Source organism: Chionomys nivalis, chromosome 16 (genome assembly GCF_950005125.1).
Source record: "Chionomys nivalis chromosome 16, mChiNiv1.1, whole genome shotgun sequence".
NCBI classification, from domain to species: Eukaryota; Metazoa; Chordata; class Mammalia; order Rodentia; family Cricetidae; genus Chionomys; species Chionomys nivalis.
The window spans coordinates 43,011,993-43,033,888 of record NC_080101.1 but is presented as its reverse complement, the minus strand read 5'-3'; the positions used below and the strand labels follow the sequence as shown (position 1 = coordinate 43,033,888).

General features: G+C 40.4%; 2 protein-coding genes across 2 annotated transcripts in view; both read left to right on the top strand.

The window, feature by feature from the left end:
- Pnisr (PNN interacting serine and arginine rich protein) overlaps window positions 1-3,013 on the top strand; it is a 48,840-nt gene extending 45,827 nt beyond the window's left edge. Inside the window, exon 13 of the transcript XR_009058410.1 lies at window positions 2,905-3,013. The gene's annotated coding sequence lies outside the window, so the exon portion shown is untranslated. The remainder of the gene's footprint in view (window positions 1-2,904) is intronic.
- The window catches only part of Coq3 (coenzyme Q3, methyltransferase), a 32,980-nt gene extending 14,924 nt beyond the window's left edge, over window positions 1-18,056 (top strand). The window contains exons 2-7 of the mRNA XM_057790348.1: window positions 2,905-3,031; window positions 5,347-5,499; window positions 8,115-8,214; window positions 9,478-9,720; window positions 16,049-16,208; window positions 17,367-18,056. Of these exons, the coding sequence (XP_057646331.1) occupies window positions 2,905-3,031; window positions 5,347-5,499; window positions 8,115-8,214; window positions 9,478-9,720; window positions 16,049-16,208; window positions 17,367-17,518 (935 nt within the window). The 3' untranslated portion in view covers window positions 17,519-18,056. The remainder of the gene's footprint in view (window positions 1-2,904; window positions 3,032-5,346; window positions 5,500-8,114; window positions 8,215-9,477; window positions 9,721-16,048; window positions 16,209-17,366) is intronic.
- The last annotated feature ends 3,840 nt before the right edge of the window (window positions 18,057-21,896 follow it).

Sequence of the window (21,896 nt, the reverse complement as noted above, 5' to 3'; positions counted from 1 at the left end):
TGTTTTATTCCTCATTTTCATTAATATTGAACATCTGTTTTATTCTTTCACAATTACACACACACACACACACACACACTGAGACACACACTGATCATAGTCATTCCCTATTCTTCTCCCTACTCTAACATCCATTCCTGAAGAATCTCTTCCTCCTCACAAGCCCTGTCTACTGTTAGATCTTTCTCTGTATGAGACTCACTGAATTCAGTCAGGGTTGCTTGCATAAGCATCAGTGGGTTTCTCTTTTATTTTTTACATTTTATTTTGTGGGTGTGGCAGGGGGTGGGGGTGTACACCTGTCCAGGTCAGAGGACAGCTTGTGGGGATCCATTCTCTCTTTTCACTGTGTGGATCCCAAGGATTGAATTCAGGTCATCAAGCTTGATAGCAAACATCTTTCTCTGCTGAGCCATCTTGCTTTGCTTAAGTTAGATTTTGCTATTTTAGCTAGGTGGTCGTGGTGCAGACCTTTAATTCCAGCACTTGGGAGGCAGAGGCAGGTGGATCTCTGTGAATTTGAGGCCAGCGTGGTCTACAAAGTGAGTTCCAGAACAGCCAGGACTGTTACATAGAGAAACCCTGTCTCAAAAAACAAACAAGCAAACAAAAATTTGCTATTTTTTCCCTACTGCTTGTTTCAGTTTGTTGAATTCAAATCTTTTATTCAAAGAGCTTTTGTTTAAATGAAAGATTCCTGTGGGGGCTGGAGAGATGGCTCAGCAGTTGAGAGCATGGTTGATCTTTCAGAGGACTTGGGTTCAGTTCCCAATACCTACACTGTAACCCACCATCTCTGAACTCCAGTTCCAGGGTACCTGACACTCTCTTCTGGCTTCTGTATGCACCACACACACAGAATACAGTTGCATACAGGCAAAACACTCATAAGGTAAAAATAAATAAATAAATAATAAAAAATAGATTTAAGATTCCTTGGGATTTTCTACAAAGTTAAATTTCTTTCTTTCCATCATGCATGCATTTTGCTTCCTTTTCTTGTCTTATTGCCATAGCCAAGATCTTGTTCCTGATGTGGGCAGCGTCTCACTCTTTTGTCATTTAAGTCATATGTGAACTATAGGATTTTTGTAGATGCTTTGTAAAATAATTTCTCCTCCATTCTTACTCCTTGAGTTTTCATCCTAGATGGGCGGGGATTTTGTAAAGTGTTTCATCTGCCTCATCCAGTATGGGCCTGCTAGAGTATTTTTCTATATATTGCTAGATTTTATTAATATTGATTTTATTATTTTTTATGTCTACTCTTTAGGTGGATTAATCTGTAATCTTCTTTAATTTTTTAGAGTAATTCTAGCTTTGTAAAATGAGTTGGGAAGTATCCTGCATTGATTCTCTCTTTTTCTCTCTCTCTCTCAAATAGATAAATAACTAATTAAAAAAAAAACAACCAAAAACCATAAACTTCAACAAGACAAAAAATAAAAGTAGCAAAATAATCAGGCTAGGGCCATTATGTAGCATAGACTGACCTCCAGCTTGTGGTCTTCCTCTCCAGTGCTGGAATAGGGAGTGTATTCTGTTGATGCTCACTGTCCACCACTGTGGTGTTTAAGTGAAGAGGCTGGGTAGCGTTGCTTGTTGTTTCTTCTTCCAGGAACTTTAAGTGTAAGGTTCCTTTGGGAGTAGAAGGGATGGCTCAGTGGTTCAGAGCTCTTGCCGCCCTTGCACAGGAGATTCTCTAGTGGAACTGGCTGAGCCTGGATGTTTTTTAAGAAGGTTTTAAAGTATGAATTTAGTTTCTTTAGAGGTTGAATAATGATGATTTGGTCTATCTTTTTAAACACTCTATGAATGATTGAGAGCATGTAGATTCTATTGCAGTTTGGGTGGCGTGTTCACAAATTCAGTTATCCGTATTGCTCAGCAATGTTCAGTTTGGTTTCCTTGCTGACTTTCTTCTGCTGGTTGTTCCACCCACTGAGGAATGTTGGCACTCCACTAGAGCTGTGGGTTTGTTCTTTCTTGTTTCAGTTCTGTCAGTTTTGCTTTATTTGTTTTAAAATTCCATGTTTCATACAAACACCACATTTAGAATTGCTTTATCATCTTGGTGAATTGTCCTTTGTCATGATTTATGTAATTTTTGTCTCTAGGATCCTTTGTCAAAATATTAATTGAACAACAGAATAATCCATTAAGCATGTCTCTATGTAAGTTTGAACATATAATCTATGTGTTTTTATTTTAGGCTATACACACACACACACACACACACACACACACACACCTACCCTGACTTTTGTCCCTCTCTAAAAAGCATTTCTAAAGAACTATTTCAGGTATCTAGCATGGAACTGGCAGAATCTGAACTAGCTTTGACAGCCTAGAAATTAATATTTTAGTATAAAGATGAAATAGTTTATATTTGAATGTATTTTGTGTTTTTTTAAAATGCAACCTAGCGTAGATGTAAAAATTAATGGCAGGGACTGGAGAGATGGCTCGTTGGATAAGAGCATTTGTTGATCTTGGAGAGGACTGGAATATGGTTTTCAGTACTAATGTCATGTGATTTATAATTGCCTGTAACTCCAGCTCCAGGGGTGCAGCATCTTTTTCTAGCCTCCACAGACACCTGCATGTCCATAGAACACAAACACATACAAATACACACACACACACACACACACACACACACAAATAAATGTTAAAAAAACAGTGACAGGGCTTACATATTTACTACTTAATTTTGATAATTTTAATTTTTAGATGGAAGACAATAAGACCTTTATTTTTTGTTTTTTTAATTAAACCCCAAATTAATAAACTCATTTGTTTATTAGTTACAATATACCATAAGAATGTCATATAAAAATTCTTCAACTGTGTTCATAGCAAGAAATTACATGCTTTTCTCTGGATATTTAACTTTGTTCTCAGGTAACTCAGGGAATCAGCTCACCAGGAATCTACAGATTAAGCCATGGAAATTCAATGAACACAGGACCATGTGGTTTAGATCCTACAGCATGACTTTTTCCTGTCTGACCAGAATGAAAGCTTACAGGTGAGTTTATTTTTGTTATTCTGGTAGGGATTTACATAATTGTGCATAATAGTAGTTTAGTTTTGATTGTGTGTAATAAACTTGACCAGTATGTAAAAGCTCATCTGGTTTAGTTTAAAGTGACCTTTATTTAAATATTTTTAAATCATATGTTGTAATAATTTTTAGGCTTAGAAAACTTCAAGGTCACTGAAAAGCTGTAAGAAAATATAGTATATAGCCATGTATGCTATTTATTCAAATTCAGGGACAATTTTCATTTTTAATAGATTAGACACATCTCTTTCCAGTTCTCCAGCCCACTTCCACCCTGAAGAGTACCTTTTTCCTTCTTAGAAACCCCCATTTCTATCATAAAAAAAGAAAAGAGAAGAGAGAAGGCTGCATTAAGGACATGGCAATGTTTTACTTCTCTGTAGTCCCCTTGTGATGGAACAAAAACATAAACACACTAAGGCAGAGAAGTCTGTAATGCTACGTAGTAAGAGTAAGTCAGCAAAATGTGTGTTTAGATTTTACAAATTCATTTCTAGTCTTGTGAAAAACTACCTCCCTGGAATAGTTAAAACTGAGTCTACTTCCTGAGTGCATAGCCTTGCATCTTGTGAGCATGGTTGAGACTGGGTGTAGGTGAAACTCTTCTCTGTCAACGGAGCAGCTACTTACTGTGTGTTACCTTTGGTGTGCTAGTCCTGGTTACTGAAGGTTTGACTTAGTCTCGCTCAAGGAAACTCAGATTCCTAAGAAAACGTTAGAGGAAAGTGATAACTTGAATTAATTTTTTTAAGTTACATTTATTTGTGTGTGTGTGTGTGTGTGTGTTTAGGGAGGTGTCATGCATGCCTTCACACCCTTGCAGAGGTCAGTGAACAACTTTGAGGAATCATTTCTCTTCTTCAACCATGTAAGTTTCAAGGATCAAACGCAGCTTGTCAGGCTTATTGGCAAGCGCTTTAACACAGTGCGCCATCTCACTGACACGTGGTACTTGACTTTAAATAATATAAAAAGAATAATACCTACAGAATGTACTCTCTAAATGGAGCCAGGAAAAATAATAAAACAATGAAAAATCGAGTGAAATTATTTTTTCTGCTTTAACAGCCTAATTATCTTTGGCCTTGTAGAACTTTGGAGTATTTCTCTACACTGTACTGATGTGCAGTTCAGTGTTGTGTCTGATTTTTGTTTTGCTTCCCCTTCTCTTGTGATTAAAAGAGTGAGGACAAATTATCCATTTTTTCTGATCTCTTCTCTTCAAATATCTATTTGACAATTATCTCGCAAGAAACTGCTGTGTTCTAGGAGCTGTTCTAGTCCCTAGGAATAAAATGATTTGCCACTGTCCTTGCCTTTCCTTCACAGTAGGTAGTCTGGTGAGTAACAGACGTGATCAGAAGATATACAACCCATGAAGAAATACCGTGACATAGGAGTTAAAATGGGGGGATGTGACCCACGTTTGAATACCAAGGACGATTTTGTAGTAACATTCTATTTAACTTAAGATTTGAGGTGCGAGACGGAAGTGCTTAGTAGAGAAAAGGAAGGGCTGTGGGAAAATGATCTATCCAGAAGAAACAATATCCACAAGGTCTGTGAGGTAAGAGCAAGCATGGCCCATTCAAAGGCTGCATGGCTGATGGGAAAAGATGAGGAGGAGATGAGCTTAGAGAGGACGGAAGCTGGGGACTCCATCACTCTGAGCTTTCTTTCACCCCAGGGGTTTTACTCTTTTCTCTAACGACAAAGGAAACCTTGAGAGCATTTTATGTGAGAAAAAAATTAATTAGATTTTTATTTCAGAATAATCTCTCTGTAGTTCATCTGGGAAAACTAGAAGGTGATGTATGGAGTCTGCAGACGGTGGAAGAGTAAGACAGTGTCGGGAGATGGTGGAGATTAGACTTCCATACCTCTGTGGAAGTGGAGGGAGCAGGCGGAAGGTAGAATCACTGTGTTCAAGTCGGGGCTCGACCACTCACTTGATCTCTCTGAACTTTTCTTTTCCCAACCATAAAATAAGGATAACAGTACAGTTGTCCAAAATAACATGTGTCTTAGATAGTACCTGATGTTTAGTGGATACTTGATAAGTGATAGCTATTATTGTTGTTATTATTTTTTCGTATTAGATGTGACCTAGAAGAACAGACTTTGTACTCAAAAGCTTGTGAATTTATATGAGCATATGATTGAGCCATCTATCTATATTTAGAACCTAATAAATTAGGATATCTTTATATACAGTATATTCTGTTTATCACATATTTTAGAACAACAGTATTGCCTGGTTCTTTGTTTTCGTCCCTTAGGTCCCCTTGGCAAAGCTTATACAGTACTTCACAAACAACAGTTGACAGCAAGGAGGTGAAAACCTTCCTGGCCCTGGCTCACAAGTGGTGGGATGAACAAGGAATATTTGCACCTCTTCATTCTATGAATGACCTGAGGGTGCCATTCATAAGGTAATATTCCAGAAACTCCTTTTAAGTCTTTAAAAGTGCATAATTCACTATTTTGCATTCATTTCATCTTTGCTTTACTTGCTTTCAAAATTCTGCATCTTAGGTTTGCTTTGGAAATTAGGTCTGTTTCTCATCAGGATCCACCATTTACCACCATTAACTTTGGGGGTGGGGAGATGACTCTGCAGTTCAGAATTCACCACGCTGCTCACAGAAGACCAGGGTTTGGTTCCTGTCATGCACATCAGACAGCTTACACCATTCCAGTTCCAGGAGACCTGACAGCCTCACTGGCTTCTGAGGGCTCACTGGGCTCATGCACATACCCAGACACATTCACACAATTTAAAAAAAAAATTAAACTATCTTTTAAACCATTAACTTACAGAAACAGTACTAAAACCCAGGTTGCTTTGACAACTTAATTATAAACACTTTTGGCCCTATTAGGTGATTAGAATTCAGTCCTAATGAAAGGGAACCAAAGTGCTACACCATCAGGTCATTTTATAGCTGCTAATCTGCAGTGGCCTTGATGATCTTTAGGCACTTCTGATAAAGGGATCCTTACAGAGACAGATAGGTTCAACAAGGACGTTTGAGAGCTCACACTTATGGGGCTCCAGTACCAGACTTTGAAAGCTCCTTGGAGCTCCTTGGATGAACCAAATGTGGACCATGTGTTTTCAATGGGAGATAAAGAAAGGCAAGAACTCAGTGGGCTTTGCCACAGAGTCCTCCCAAAACCAACTAGGAGACGGAGTCCTGTGTGTAAAAGCAAAGAGCCTTTATTCTTTTCTTTTCTTTTCTTTTCTTTTTTTTTTTTCTGGTTTTTTGAGACAGGGTTTCTCTGTGGTTTTGGAGCCTGTCCTGGAGCTAGCTCTTGTAGACCAGGCTGGCCTCGAACTCACAGAGATCCGCCTGCCTCTGCCTTCCGAGTGCTGGGATTAAAGGCCTGTGCCACCACCGCCTGGCTGAGCCTTTATTCTTATATAAGTTTACAAACTCGACTCTCCATGTGTCCAACTTACTGGAATGATCGGAGAGCCCCGAGCTCAGTTAGGGTTGGGTTTTATAGTAGCAAAGGTGGAGGTGAAGGATTCCTAAGGTTCAGGATCCCCAGTGGGCTGACATTTGTCTAGGGGTGTCCTGGCGAAAACCCATGGGTGTGTGCTGGCAAGTGATTCTATCTACAGTGGTTGAAACGTTATGAATTTCCTTTAGATGGTCTGTTCCTGGGTGGTGCCTGAGCCGTCTGTGGTCTTGGAACCAGGTATTGCCTTAGGGTAAACTACTGAGACTCAGGCCTCTATTGAGCTTGTCGTGGCTGGGTCTTCCAGATGCAGTTTGTGTTTCAGCAAGTCTAGGCCATTCCAGCATTACTAAGTTTGAGAACTGTAGTCCGACTACTGTGGCATCATTATTTATACACATCACATAACAAGGGTCATCTAGTGTGGTGCAAGCTGTGGTTGTGTGTTTGTATTTTGTTTTCATCATAACTAGAAGCCATCAGAAGGAAATGGTACGGTCTAATTATAGCAGTCATTATGTGGCTGTTTGAAGAATGGATTGGATTTCCTTGGCAATGGCTCATTCTGTACAACATCCTGAAGTGATCTACTTAGCTACTGTCTGGATTATTTTAAGAGTTTAGTTACTTTTACTAGCAATATAACATACCCTAATATGTTCATTAAATTTATTTTCATTTTAGTATAAGTATAGTTAAATTATATATCAAATTTAAAACTTAATTTATAATATTATACTACATATTGTGTATCATATTATGTAGGTGCATATACATATATGTTGTACATATGGTAAAGTATTACAGGTCTGGAAAGGTGGCTCAGCAGTTAAGAGCACTGACTGCTCTTCTAGAGGTCCTGCGTTCAATTCCCAGCAACCACATGGTGACTCACAATCATCTCTGGTGGGATTTGATGCCCTCACCTGGGATAAAGGTGTGCATGCAAATATAACACTCATATATATATATAATAAATCTTTTTAAAATTATTACAATGATTATACTAGAGTACATTTACTATACATGAAAAAGCCCTATTAATTTAGGAGTCTAAAAGAGATATAATAAAGACAGGAATGTAGACCACTTAAATAAATGTGGGACTCCATCTGCTTTTCTAAATTTTATTCATTTTTGTTGTATATACATTGGTATTTTGGCTTCAGGTATGTCCGTATGAGGGTATTGGATCCCCTGGAACAGGAGTTATAGACAGTTGTGAGCTGCCATATAGATTAATGCTGGATTATTTCAGAACTTTATTGAAAATGTACAAATTAAGTAGGTTATTTAATTCTGAAAATAAAAGATACGTTCATAAAAATTTCAATGAATCATTTCAAATTGGGATTCCAGACAGGGCATGGTGGCAACACTCCTGTGATCCTAGAACTCAGGAGATTGAGGAAGGAAGATCATGGACTCAAGGCATGTAGTGAGCCCCTGTCTCCAGTAAGACAGCTAAATAAGCAAATTAAATTAAATGGAGGTTAATATTTCCTTGAAGATTGTATGTTTTAAGACTTTTGTTGATAAAACTAACCATCTGTCTTTATATATTTGAATTTTGCTTTCATAGAGACAATCTTATGAAAACAAGTGCTAGTCACCATCCAGGGAAACCTTTGTCTGGGATGAAGATTCTTGACGTTGGCTGTGGCGGAGGCTTATTAACTGAAGTAAGTGCCTTGCTGTGTTTTTACACTCTTCATGGTCATGAGAATGGCTTAGGGGGCCTAAGAGTGCCAGTAAAAGTGACTAAATTCTTAAAATCATCCCAGCAGTAACGAAGTAGACCATGTTGCTGTGTTTACAGAAACAACCCATTTCTAAAGATGTCCAATTCATCAAACAGCTTGGGATATTTATGCATGCATTTAATATGTTTTGATCAAGATTTTGTTGTTTTTAACTGGGTAAAAATTTGAGAGTGGCCTTCTGCTTCATTTATCCCTTTACCAAATATATTGTTTATTTTAAGTGAATAGTACTAATTTTAATATTATTATGAGTTATAATTTTATTACAAGTTCTGTTTTTAAAATTGAAAAAAAGAATTTTCAGAAAACTCAAGTTTTTTGGGTTTTGTTTTTAATAAATGGGCGTGGGTCATTCAGAGCTTTGTTTAATCTTTTTTAGCCCAAGAAATTAGGCAGTTTCTTCGAGATTAAATGCAGGTTTAATCTCTCCTTTTACACATCTCTAATAAGGCCGGCAAGAGTTTTACTACTTGTGGGAATCAGTCCTTTGAAATGTTGTAGGTATGGGATGTGCGGTTGTTGTCCCAGGAGGAATGTGGTACAACTGTGTTTTTTTTTTTTTTAATTTTTTTTTTAATTTTCGAGACAGGGTTTCTCCGTAGCTTTTTGGTTCCTGCCCTGGAACTAGCTCTTGTAGACCAGGCTGGCCTTGAACTCCCAGAGATCCGCCTGCCTCTGCCTCCTAAGTGATGGGATTAAAGGCGTGCGCCACCACCGCCCAGCACAACTGTGTTTTATAGTCTTCATCAGCACAGGGGCCTTTCACATCATAATTTAATCTTTGATGAATATTTTCCATGATAGTTTTAGTATTTTATGTGCTGCCCTTTGAAACATGGAATAGCAGTTTTGAATTACTAAAGAATTAAATTAATTTAAAAATGTATGTATGTCTGTTGTATTGACAACATTTCTCTTCCATCTTTCTCCTCCCTCTACCTCTCACCCATGTCACCCATGTCAAATCTATGGCCTCTTTAAAAATATTATTATTGCTATATATAGGTATTAGAATAAATATATGAGTACAACCTGCTGGTCCTGTTGGTTCTGTTTAGTGTTGGTGGCATTTGTATGTTTTTAGAGCTGACTACTTGGTATTTGATAACTGTTTTGGTTAAATTTTTGTTGCTAACATGTGTTCTGTTTTCTTCTTGAGCATAACAATTTTTATGCCTCTAGCCTCTAGGGCGACTGGGGGCTTCAGTTACTGGAATCGACCCTGTGGCTGAAAACATTAAGATAGCGCAGCACCATAAGTCCTTTGATCCAGTCCTGGATGAGAGGATAGAGTACAAAGTGTGCTCCCTGGAGGAGACCGTGAATGAGACTGTAGAAGTCTTTGATGCTGTTGTGGCTTCTGAAGTTGTAGAGCATGTGATCGACCTCGAACTGTTCATACAGTGCTGTTACCAAGTATTAAAGGTAAGACAGAATTTGCTTCACTCCCCCCCCCCCTTTTTTTTCTTTTTTCTTTTTTCTACAACATTTCTCTGTGTAGTCCTAGCTGCCCTGGAACTTAGTCAATAGACCAAACTGGCCTTAAACTCAGAGATTTGCCTGCCTCTGCCTCCTGGATTCTGGGATTAAAGGCATGCACCACCACTGCCTGAGTCAATTTTCTTGTATATATTGAGACTTAGTTTGTGTCCTGGTATGTGGGCAGTTTAGGAGGCAGTTCCATGAGGTGCTGAGGAGAGGGTATATTCTTTTGTGTTCAGGTGAAATGTTCTGTAGCTGTCTGTTAGGTCCATTTGGTTTATAATGTCAGTTAACTCCAGCATTCCTCTGTTTAGATTTTGTCTGGATGATCTGCCTATTGGTGAGTGTGGTGTTGAAGTCCCCCACTATCAATGCATGAGCACTAATATGTGATTTAAGCTGTAGTAGTGTTTCTTTTATGAATTTGGGTGCCATTGTGTTTGGTGCATAGATGTTAAGAATTGCCAAGATCTTTTGGTAGGTTTTCCCTTTGATTAGTATGTAGTATACTTTCTTATCTCTTCTGGTTAGTTTTGGTTCAAAGTTTATTTTGTCACATATTTTAAAAATGGCTACAATAGCTTGCTTTAGGTCCATTTACTTGAAATATCTTTTTCTATCCTTTTACTCTGAAGTGATGTCTAATCTTGATGTTAAGGTGTGTTTCTTAGATGCAGGCAAAGGATGAATTTTGTTTTCACATCTATTCTGTTTATCTGTGTCTTTTTATTGTTGAATTGAGACAGCTTATATTGAGAGATATCAATGAGCAGTCTTTGTTGATTCCTGTTGTGGTGGTGGTGATGGTGGCAATGGTGGTGGTGGTGCTAGTGTGTGTGTGTTATCCTTTTTTTGATTTGCTGGTCTGAGGTTGTTTATTCCTTGTATTTTCTTGGGTGTGACTAACCTCTTTAAGTTCAAGTTGTCCATCTACCACCTTCTATAGGGCTGGATTTGTATATAGTTATTGCTAAATTTGATTTTATTGTGGAATGTCTTATTTTCTCCATCTATCATGATTGAAAGTTTTGCTGGGTATAATAGTCTAGGCTAACATTTGTGCTCTCTTGGAGTCTGTAGCACATCTGTCTGGGCCTCTATGGCTTTTAGAGTCTCCATTGAGAAAGCAGGTATTATTCTAATAGTCTGCCTTTATATGTTACTTGGTCTTTTCCCCTTGCATCTTTTAATATTCTTCCCTTGTTTATACATTTAATGTTTTGATTATTATGTACTGAGGGAACTTTCTTTTCTGGTTGAGTCTATTTTGTGTTCTGTATGCTTGTTGTACTTTGATAGGCATCTCCTGCTATGATTTTGTTGAAAATATTTTCTGTGCCTTTGGCCTGTGTTTCTCCACTTTCTTCTATTTCTGTTATTCTTGGATTTGGTCTTTACATAGTGTCCCCAACTTCCTGGATGCTTTTTGTGCCAGGAGATTTTTATATTTAATGTTGTCTTTGGTTGAGGTATCCATTTCTTCTATTATGTCTTTAATGTGTGAGATTCTCCTTTCCATCTCTTATTTTGTTTGTGAGGCTTGCCTCTAAGGTTCCTGTTTGATTTGCTAAATTTATCATTTCTAGATTTCCTTCAGTTTGTGTTTTCTTTAATGATTCTATTTCCACTTTTATGTTTTGGACTGTTTTATCCATTTCCTTCCACTGTTTATGTTTTTATAGATTTCATTAAGGAATGTATTAATTTCCTCTTTATAGTCCTCTGTCATATTCATACAGGCTGTTTTAAGGTCTTTTTCTTGTGCTTCAGTTACGTTACAATGCTCATTACCTTTTGTGTTAGGCTTCCTGGGCTCTAGTAGAGAGATATTGTCCTGGGTGTTTTCACCCTAGCATCTAGGCATATGGGATTGGGAAGATTGTAATTCTAGATACTGATACCTAGTCTTGTCTTTGTTGGGTGGATGTTTTGTTCCTTGGTTTCTGTTTCATCTCTGGATCTTAGACAAGTGTAGTGACTGTGTATTGCCTGGTAGGAAATTCTTCTGGGATCCTAGGTGTGGCCACTGGGGATTCCAGGTGAAATGTGTTTCTAGGTCTTAGAAGCTGATAAATAGAAATGGGGATGGGCTAGGAGTGTGGCGGCAGGGGGAAGATGGGGTCCACCAGCTGGAGGAAAGCAGGGTGTTCCACTAGGATCTGCTTAGTCCTCTGGGAGTGGGGTAGAGAGTGAAGAGAGACCACAGCAGGAGTGCTACAGAGCTGGGTATGAGACTGGGGGATAGACTTAGAGGAGAAGGGAGAGGTGAAGATCTGCAGGTAGCTGCCTGCTTTGCCGGCTGAAGTTCCCAGGAAATGCCTACTGGATTTGAGGGCTGGGACAAGCAGTGAGCTGGGGAGTGAGATTGGGAGGGGGAAATCTGTGTGGTCCATCGGGAATGGGGGTAGGAAGGGAAGGGATATCAAAGCAAGTTTTGTGCTGCAGAGCTGGGGATGAGACTGGGGATTGGATTTGGAAGGACTGAAGGAGAGGTGAAGATGCAGTGGCTGCAGCAGAAAGCATTATAGTAAAATAATTGTAGATTTGCAGAAGAATTGCAAATACAGAGTAGTTTTGCCTTCACCTGTTTTTCCCACATATTAACACAGTTGTTCTCAGCTTTCCTAATGCTGCGGCCATTTAATACATTTCCTCATGTTGTGGTGACCTCCAACCATGAAATTATTTTTGTTGCTACTTCATAATTGTAATTTTGCTACTGTTATGAATTATAATGTAAATAGTTTTGGGGATAGAGGTTTGCCAAAGGGGTTGTGACCCACTGTGTTAACAGCTCACAAATGGGTAGAAACCGGGTACTTAGGGCCCCATGTTGAAAGATACACTTCCTCTCAGATGTCCACATATCACTGTATGCCCTGAAAGCACGTGCTGACCTCAGTTCTGTGCCTCAGGCTCCTCACTTGCCCCTCCAATGTCCTTTTCCTACACATAACCCCTAGTACATATCTACAGACTTAGACACGGATAGAGGCATTGCCTTATTGATGCATAGAGAGCGTGCTAGGCTTATCAGTTTCTCCACTGATGTTCTTTTTCCCATTGTGTATCCAACCTAGGCTTCTGCATTGCATTAGGTACTGTGTCTCCTTAATCACCTTCCATCTTTGATGGTTTTGTACCTTTTCATTACTTTTTAATTTATTTATTGTGTGTGTGTGTGTGTGCGTGCGTGCACATGCGTCCTGGCTCTCCTGGAGCTCACTCTGTTTACCAGACTGGCCTCAAACTCACAGATCCACCTGCCTCTGCCCCCCAAGTGCTGGGATTAAAGGGAAGTGTTTCACTCTTAAATGGAATTTTATTACATTAATTTCTTGTTTTCCAAGTAAAATCCTTAATTATTAGTTGTTGTATTTGTATCAGTATATATGTCTAAATTGCAGATGTAAACTTAAATCTAATTTGGTTTTTAGTGGAGACCCTATGTTTAAAGAAAAAGAAACATTGCTTACTACTATCACCGTGAAGTGTGATACTACAGAACAGAGATGAGAGACTCATGAATGATTCTTAGTAAGATTTAAAATACTAGAGTTTCCAGAGAGGAACTACAATGTGTAGTGATGTGCACACCCCCTAATATTTTGTCCTCTGTCTTAGTTTGAATCTAGGGTGGTATTAAAAATTACCTCTTCTCCCTACTCTATACATGCCATATCTGTCTGTCTGTCTATCTATCTATCTATCTATCTATCTATCTATCTATCTATCTATCTATCTATCTCCTGTTATCTATCATCTTTTAATCTATCATCTGTCTATATATCATCTATTTATCATCTATCTATCAATCTATCATCTAAATCTGTCAAATATCCATCATCTACCATCTGTGTAGCATCTATCTGTCATCTACCTACCTATCTATCTGTATCTGTCTATCTGTCTGTCTGTCTGTCTGTCTGTCTGTCTTGTCTGTCTGTCTGTCTGTCTATCTATCTATCTATCTATCTATCTATCTATCTATCATCTATCTGTTAAAATTGATAGAGAAAGAGAGACCCATAAGGTGATTTTGGAGTGGCATTTTATCCTCGTTAAGCTAACGAGACTATAAGAAGTACGTCTTTCTTGCTGTTTTGAAAATAAGTATATGAAATGAAAAGATTGTCTTTAACTAGGCAGACTAAATACTCCCATAAATGATTTGCTTTTATCTAAGTGTTTATCTTGATCCTTTCGTAATTGTTTCACAAATCAAAACAAAAAATGCTTGAACTTTAACCATTAATGTTTGTGTCAGAGAGTGTTTGTTGGCAGTGCTCCTGAGCACACGATGTATGGGGGATGCTGCTCCAAGCACCTTAGGTACAGCACCTGAGAGAAACATGGAAGACCTCTGTATGTTAAGGGGACCCCAAGGAATCAAGGCCCTCTAGACACAACAAGGCTGACACACATTTGAACTCAGCAGTACTATGACAACATGCACAGGGCCTGGGCCTGCATAGGTCTGCACCAGGTGCACAGGGCCTAGGCCTGCATAGGTTTGCACCAGGTGCACAGGGCCTGGGCCTTCATAGGGTTGCACCAAGTGCACAGGGCTTGGACTGCATAGGTCCGCACCAGATGCACAGGGCCTGGGCCCGCATAGGTCCACACCAGGTGCACAGGGCCTGGGCCCGCATAGGTCCGCACCAGGTGCACAGGGCCTGGGCCTGCATAGGTCCGCACCAGGTGCACAGGGCTTGGCCTACATAGGTTTGCACCAGGTGCACAGGGCCTGGGCCTGCATAGGTCCGCACCAGGTGCACAGGGCCTGGGCCTGCATAGGTCCGCACCAGGTGCACAGGGCTTGGCCTACATAGGTTTGCACCAGGTGCACAGGGCCTGGGCCTGCATAGGTCCGCACCAGGTGCACAGGGCCTGGGCCTGCATAGGTCCGCACCAGGTGCACAGGGCCTGGGCCTGCATAGGTCTGCACCAGGTGCACAGGGCCTGGGCCTGCATAGGTCTGCACCAGGTGCACAGGGCCTGGGCCTGCATAAGTCTGCATGAGATGGGCTCCTAAATCTGAAAGACGTAGACAACAGACCCATTCTTTTTGTTCAAATAATTTACTTATTTTTATTTTATGTGCATTGCTGTTTTCCCTACGTGTATATTTGTGTGAGGGTGTAGGATTACCTGGAACTGTAGTTACTGACAGTTGTGAGCTTCCATGTGGGTAATGGGAATTGAATCTGGGTCCTCTGGAAGAGCAACCAGTGCTCTTAACTATGAGGTCATCACTCCACCACCCCTGCCACATTCTTAACCTAGAAGCTATCTCCAATTGATAACCAATTAGTTTTCTCCAAGGGGGTCTCACTGGGGAAACAAATCCTGGTAGACCCCATGCCCAACAGTAGCTGGTGACAAAATTAACTCAGTGACATCTTTTTTTTTTTTTGGTTTTTCGAGACAGGGTTTCTCTGTGGTTTTGGAGCCTGTCCTGGAACTAACTCTTGTAGACCAGGCTGGTCTCGAACTCACAGAGATCCGCCTGCCTCTGCCTCCCAAGTGCTGGGATTAAAGGCGTGCGCCACCACGCCCGGCTCTCAGTGACATCTTTGAAGGTTCTTTTTCCCTTAATAGTAAGTCTTATAAGTCCTTTATATATTATGGCTTCCAGTTTTGATTTTTTTTTTTTTTTTTGGTGGGATTCCTGTGCGTTGCAAACGTATGTCTGCATCTGTATGTGTTTCTTGTGCTTTTTCCTTTGGCCTTTTTTCTTGTTTGGTTGTTTCGTCATATTCTGATTATTTGTTTTTGGTTTATTTTATTTATTATTCCTTAGGTCGTGTTTGTTTTCTAGTGAGACACAGAAAGGGTGTGGATCCGGATGGGAGTGGAGATGGGAGGCCATGGGAAGAGTAGGAGGAGGGAGAACAGTAATAGGGTATATTGTATGGGGGAAAATCTATTTTCAATAAAAAGAGAAAAGAATGTAAATGTATACAGGTATCGACCTTGATAAAGTGTTTAATACATACCCGAGAGTATATAGAAATATGCTATAGCATTAAAAGGATTTTGAGTTGAAAGCCGTGCTTGATGTATACAGACTTAGTGACTGCCTGTGATAACAGATCTTCCCAAGAGAGAAGAAAAAGTGCTATTTTGGTAAATTATGTTTCATATCTTGTTTGCACCGAAATCATTTGGAAAGAAGGAGAGTGGGGAAGTAAGCCTTTCCCTAACAGTTGCTCCTAACTTTTTACACTTCCTCCATCGGTTCACTTGCATATACGTTTCCTCCCGTTAGCCTGGTGGCTCATTATTCATCACTACAATCAACAAAACACAGCTGTCCTACGCCTTGGGCATTGTTTTCTCAGAACAAATCATGGGCCTTGTTCCAAAAGGCACACACACGTGGGAGAAGTTTGTTTCACCTGAAAAGCTGGAGAGTATTCTAGAACCAAGTAAGTGTTACGACTGTTGTCCAGTCCTATCTGAACCTTTAATGCATGTATAATTCTTAATCTCACGATCTAGCGCTTATTTAAGCAGGTTACATTTTTCCCGATGTTAGTTGTATCTCTTCTCCTATGTCTCAAACTTTGAAATGGTGGTTATGGAGGAGATACCGCTTCTGCCTGGCTCTTAGTCCTGGCTGCTTGAATCTTCATTTTTTAAGGATGGGCGTCAGTGTGTCTTACTTACACATGCTCTGTTGCTCCTGGTGAGCCCTGCCTATCTCGATTTGTCATATGATTTCTCTGGACTCTTCTATACTCAGATGTATCCCCACCTTCCATGTCATTTCTTCTGTATGTCTGGTTCCTACAGAAGTGGCCACGGTAGACGGCAGAGTTGCAGTCGGCTTTGGAGCTCGTATTCATTCACCCTGCAGTAAAGTGTGATCTAAATATGGCTGTACGTCATTTTCACATTTCTCCACTCTTTCCTGGCCCACAGTCTCCTTCTTGTACTCCACACAGTGCCTCACTGTGCTGTGGCCCAGTCAAAGCTTTGTTGAGCGCTGTGAAGTAATGCTTCTTAGCTCCCCTTCTTGGCAGAAGTGTATCCACCAACCGTTTCATTTAAAATACTGTCTGTTCAGGGCAATGTGGTGGCTTCTAGAGATGTCTGTAAAAAAGATATTTTAAAGAATATTTTTGGAGCTGGGAATAGCAGTGCATGCTTGTGATTGTCGCATATGAAAGGCTATAACAGGAAAGCTGGGTACTCAAGGCTAGCCTGGGCTACACAGAAGTAAAAGAGAAAACAAACCAAAGAAGATACCTTATGGAGACACTCTCTATTGACAGGTATTCTCAAGTGGCAGCTAGCATTTGTTGAGAACTTAGAGGATTCTAAGCACAGAGCTGTCTTAGACATATCTCCCCTAATTCCATTGCTGCAGGACACATCATCTATCTGCGGCATTGGAATGGGTCACCATTGCAGCAGGTGTCAGAGCTGGCACTTGACCCCAGTCCTCTGCTTGGGAGGACATATTCTCACCTGCAGTCAAGTACGATCAAAGCGGTTTTGTTCATTAAATTAAGAATTACTGTAGACTCTTGTGGTTTGAATGGTACCTGTTTATTGAGTTCAAGTTTTCTGATTTTTTTCAGATGGTCTCTCAGTTCACACTGTGGCAGGAATGCTCTACAATCCCTTCTCAGGCTACTGGCACTGGAGTGACAATACCAGCCTTAACTATGCAGCACATGCTGTGAAATCCAGTGCACAGGAACACCCTGGGCCTGCTGCGTCTGCTTTATAGGGGGATGCAGAAACGCTCCATGCTAATGCCTCAAGTAGCCCGCGTGTACATGAAGAGCTGCAGAAATGAGATAGCTCTGACGACAGTAGTAATGTGCTTAAAACTTTGTTGTTTACAGATTCAGAAAGCTTATTTTTTTCAACAAGAGCCTGAAGAACAAAAGGTCAATAAAAATATCTAAATCATTGGAGAAAAGCTTTTGTGTTACCTAAGAGACACTTGGAGAAATTTTCTCAGGAGGTTTTGTCAGGTGTGCTAAAGGAGCTTTTATTATAGAAATGTGTGTGCTCACTTCATTTCATTCTACATACTAGGCATTTCTCACATGTGTATACAAAAATATGCTGTTATTTATTTTAACCTAAGGAATCTCTGTTGTTTGTGGTATTTCTGTATTTTTGGCTAAAAGAAACACCTGACTAAATAAAAGCTACTGTAATTTATATCACTTATACTTGTGATACACAAAATATATTTTGAGCCAGTGGTGGTGGTGCACATCGTTAATTCCAGCATTTAGGAGTCAGAGACAGGTGGATCTCTGTGAGTTGGAGACCAGCCTAGTTTACACAGTGAGTTATAGGCCAGCTAGGTCTATATAATGAGATCCTGCCTCAGTCAATCAATGTTTTTCTTTGTTATTTGTTCTTTTAGAATTCTGAACAAAGCCAGGCGATGGTGGCGCACACCTTTAATCCCAGCACTCGGGAGGCAGAGGCAGGTGGATCTCTGTGAGTTCGAGACCAGCCTGGTCTACAAGAGCTAGTTCCAGGACAGGCTCCAAAGTCACAGAGAAACCCTGTCTCAAAAAACAAAACAAAACAAAACAAAAAAAAGAATTCTGAACAATATATTTTGTATTTTGATCATATTCAATCTCCTACCCCAATTCCTTCTCTACCCATCCACCTGTATGCGCATATGCATGCACATGCGTGTGTGTGTCTGTCAAGTTCAATTTGTTTCTGTAAATTTACTACTTTTTCCCTTGGCATGATTAAGTACCTTATAAAAGAATAGCTTGAGAATATTTAAATACTCTATTTTCCACAATCACATTACCATCCTGTAAGAGCTCTCCAGAGTAAGAGAACCTATATATAAAGGGATTTATTGGAATGGCTTATGGGCTTCAGTCCAGCTAATCCAACAACGGCTGGCTAGGAATGGAAAGCCCAAGAATCCAGAAGTTGCTCACTCCATGAGGCTGGATGTCTCAGCTGATCTTCTGTAGAAGATCAAAGAAGTAGGCTCTAATGCCAGAAGGAACGGATGTGCTAGCAAGGTGAGGGCACAGAGCAAATGCTTTCTTCTTCAATATATTTAGACGTCCAGCAGAAGGTGTGTCCCAGATTAAAGGCATTCCTGCCTCAAGGTCCAGATCAAAGATGTGTGTCTTTATACCTCAAATGTCTGGACTAGAAGTGTATTCGCTCACTTCAAACCAAGCAAAAACTCTCTCACAAGTGTGCCTCCAATTCTGGATTCTAGTTCATTCCAGATGTAGACAAATTGACAATGAAGAATAGCCATCACCCATCCGGCTTGGGCTGACCAGAAACTTACTTTGCAGATCTGGATTGCCACAAACTCACAGAGATCTACCTGCTTTTGAAACCCCAAAGTAAAATAAACTTTCCTTCTTAAATTAAAATAAACTACCTTTCTAGTGCTGGGATTAAAGGCATGTGTCATGACACCTGGACTTTTGTTTTTGAGACAGAGTTTTGTATAGCCATGGCTGGCCTTGACCTGACGGTATAGCCAACAATGACTTTGAACTTTTAATTCTCCTGCCACTACCTCCCTGCAGATATTCCTCACTCTACCCAGTTCACTACTTGTGGTTGAATAGGAATGCCCCCCCCCATAGACTCACATGTTTGAATGCTTGGACCATAGGGAGTGGTGCTATTAAGAAGAAGTGTGCCTTTATTGAAGTGTGTGTGGCTTTCTTACAGGAGATATGTCACTGAGGGGTAGGCTTTGAGGTCTCAGAAGCTCAAGCCGGTCCACTTCCTGCTGCCTATGGATCGAGATGTAGAACTCTCAGTTACCTCTCCAGCACAATGTCTGCCTGCATGCTGTCATGCTTCCCACCATGACAATAATGGCCTGAACTGGACTGAACCTCTGTCAGTAAGCAAGCCCTAGTTAAATGTTTTCCTTTATAATAGTTGCCATGGTCATGGTGACTCTTCACAGCAATAGGAACCCTAACTAAGACACTACTATGTCTAGTTTATATGATGCTGAAGATGAAACCTTGTGCACTTTACTAACTGAACTACATACCTAGCCATGACTAGTCCCATGATGGAACTGCTCCTTCTGTTCTCCCTTGCCTCTGTCTGATACACTATACTTATTATGCCAGTGTTTTTAATATGGGACTGGAGAGATGACTCATCAGTTAAGAGCACTTGTTGCTCTTCCAGAGGACCCGAGTTCAGTTCCTAGCACCCACACTGGGTGGCTCACCACCATCTATAACTGCAGCTCCAGGTGATTCGTGCTTTCTTTTGACCTCCACATCAACACACACACACACACACAGAGAGAGAGAGAGAGAGAGAGAGAGAGAGAGAGAGAGAGAGAGAGAGAGAGAGAGAGAGAATTAAAAATAAAGTCTTAAAAAGAAAATTTGTTATATTTTAGCGTGGGAGCCCACAGATTTGAATCTGTTCCATCTTGACTAACAGAGAACTCAAACCTATTATTTTTCCTCAAGGATAAATAAGATGTTCGGCCAAAGGTGTGCTACTGATGTCTTCCTACTCAAAGACCAGACAGCAGGATGTTTGACTTAGGGCGTGGTTACTAGGTGTTTTGAGATGTTAGGAGGTAATTATGCTTGTTTGTTCCTTGTATCATGGGAGGGAAGACTTTTTCTCTCTCCTTTTGGTTGAGGTATATAAGGACTATGAGGAGTAAACTCTAGGCTGCTACAGTGTCCACTGGAAGCCCTCCCAACTCTACTATCCTTCTCTTGTCTCTTTCTTACTGCTCACTCCCCTTTTCAGGCACATGTGAACAAGTCGACCAATACCTACATGTTAGTGTTGTCCTTAACTCTGTTAGAAGGCTCTTTGTTCGGATGACTTTCAGGGTAGGTAATGATCATAAGCTTGAGACCAGGTGAGGTAACAGAGAGTTAGAGGCCATTCTAGTTCACAGTCTGGACCAGAAGGTCATTCTTCAGTGACAGGGTCCTGAGGGGGACAATGAAGAGATGAGAAAATAAAGAAGATAGGAAAGTTTGGGATCAGGAGGTCTTGCACACACTGATGCTCACACAGGCAAGTTTATTAAGAAGCACAGCATCTTACATATAGTTTGGATGGGATGGGGTCAGCAGAACGTGGTTATACAGTAGGACAAGAAAACCTTCAAGGCCCCAGTCCCAGACTGGACCTTGCCAGCTCTGCCCCTGGGCAAGGACACAGAACTAATTTCTCTTTGCCCTTTCACTGCGGCCTTTGAGAAAGCCTCGGAAGAGCTCCCAACAAATCCACACAACAAAAGCCTGCCTCACAAAACAAATATTTGTGGGTAAAATGTGCATGTACGTCTTAGCTCAGGTTCATAGCTTTCTATTTTAGTGTGACATCTGGTACATTTAACTGGCACATGTAATGAACTGATTGTAGTGAGATTTTTCTTTAGGCTGTCATCTCACACACAGATAATGACACAGAGACTTCTTATTAATTATGAGAACCTGGCCTTAGCTTAGGCTTGCTTTCAACGAGCTCTTATAACTTAAACTAACCCATATTTTTTATTAATCCACATTCTGCCACATGGCTTTTTATCTCTGTCCCATTTTGTGTGTCTGCCTTGTTTTTTTCACCTCTATCCCATTTTGTGTGTCTGCCTTGTTCTGCATCTTGCTTGTGTCTCTGGTGTCTAGATTCATCTCGAGTTTCCCTTCTCTGCCTGGAAGTCCTGCCTATCTCTCCTGCCCACCTATTGGTCATGTAACTCTGTATTAAACCAATCACAAGGTGCCTTAGGCAGAGACACATCTTTACAATGTAAACAAATACGCTGCAACAACTGATGAGGTTAATTTTCTTACATAGGCTCATTTTCCCATTAAAGAAAATGTTTTTGTTCTTAGGGACTGAACCCTTGAAAAGTAAGAGACATGCAACTTAGGTGAAATGGTTTTAAAAATGGAAACAGTCCATGTTGCTAGAAAAGGATGATTGCAGCTATGCATGGGGATGCACACCCCTAATCCCACCACGTGGGTGAGAGAAGCAGGCATTCTGTGAGTCTGAGGCTGCCTGGTCTATATAGCAATAATCTATGTCAGTCAGGGCTACATAGTAAGATCCTGTCTCGATTAATCAATCAATCAATTAAACACACA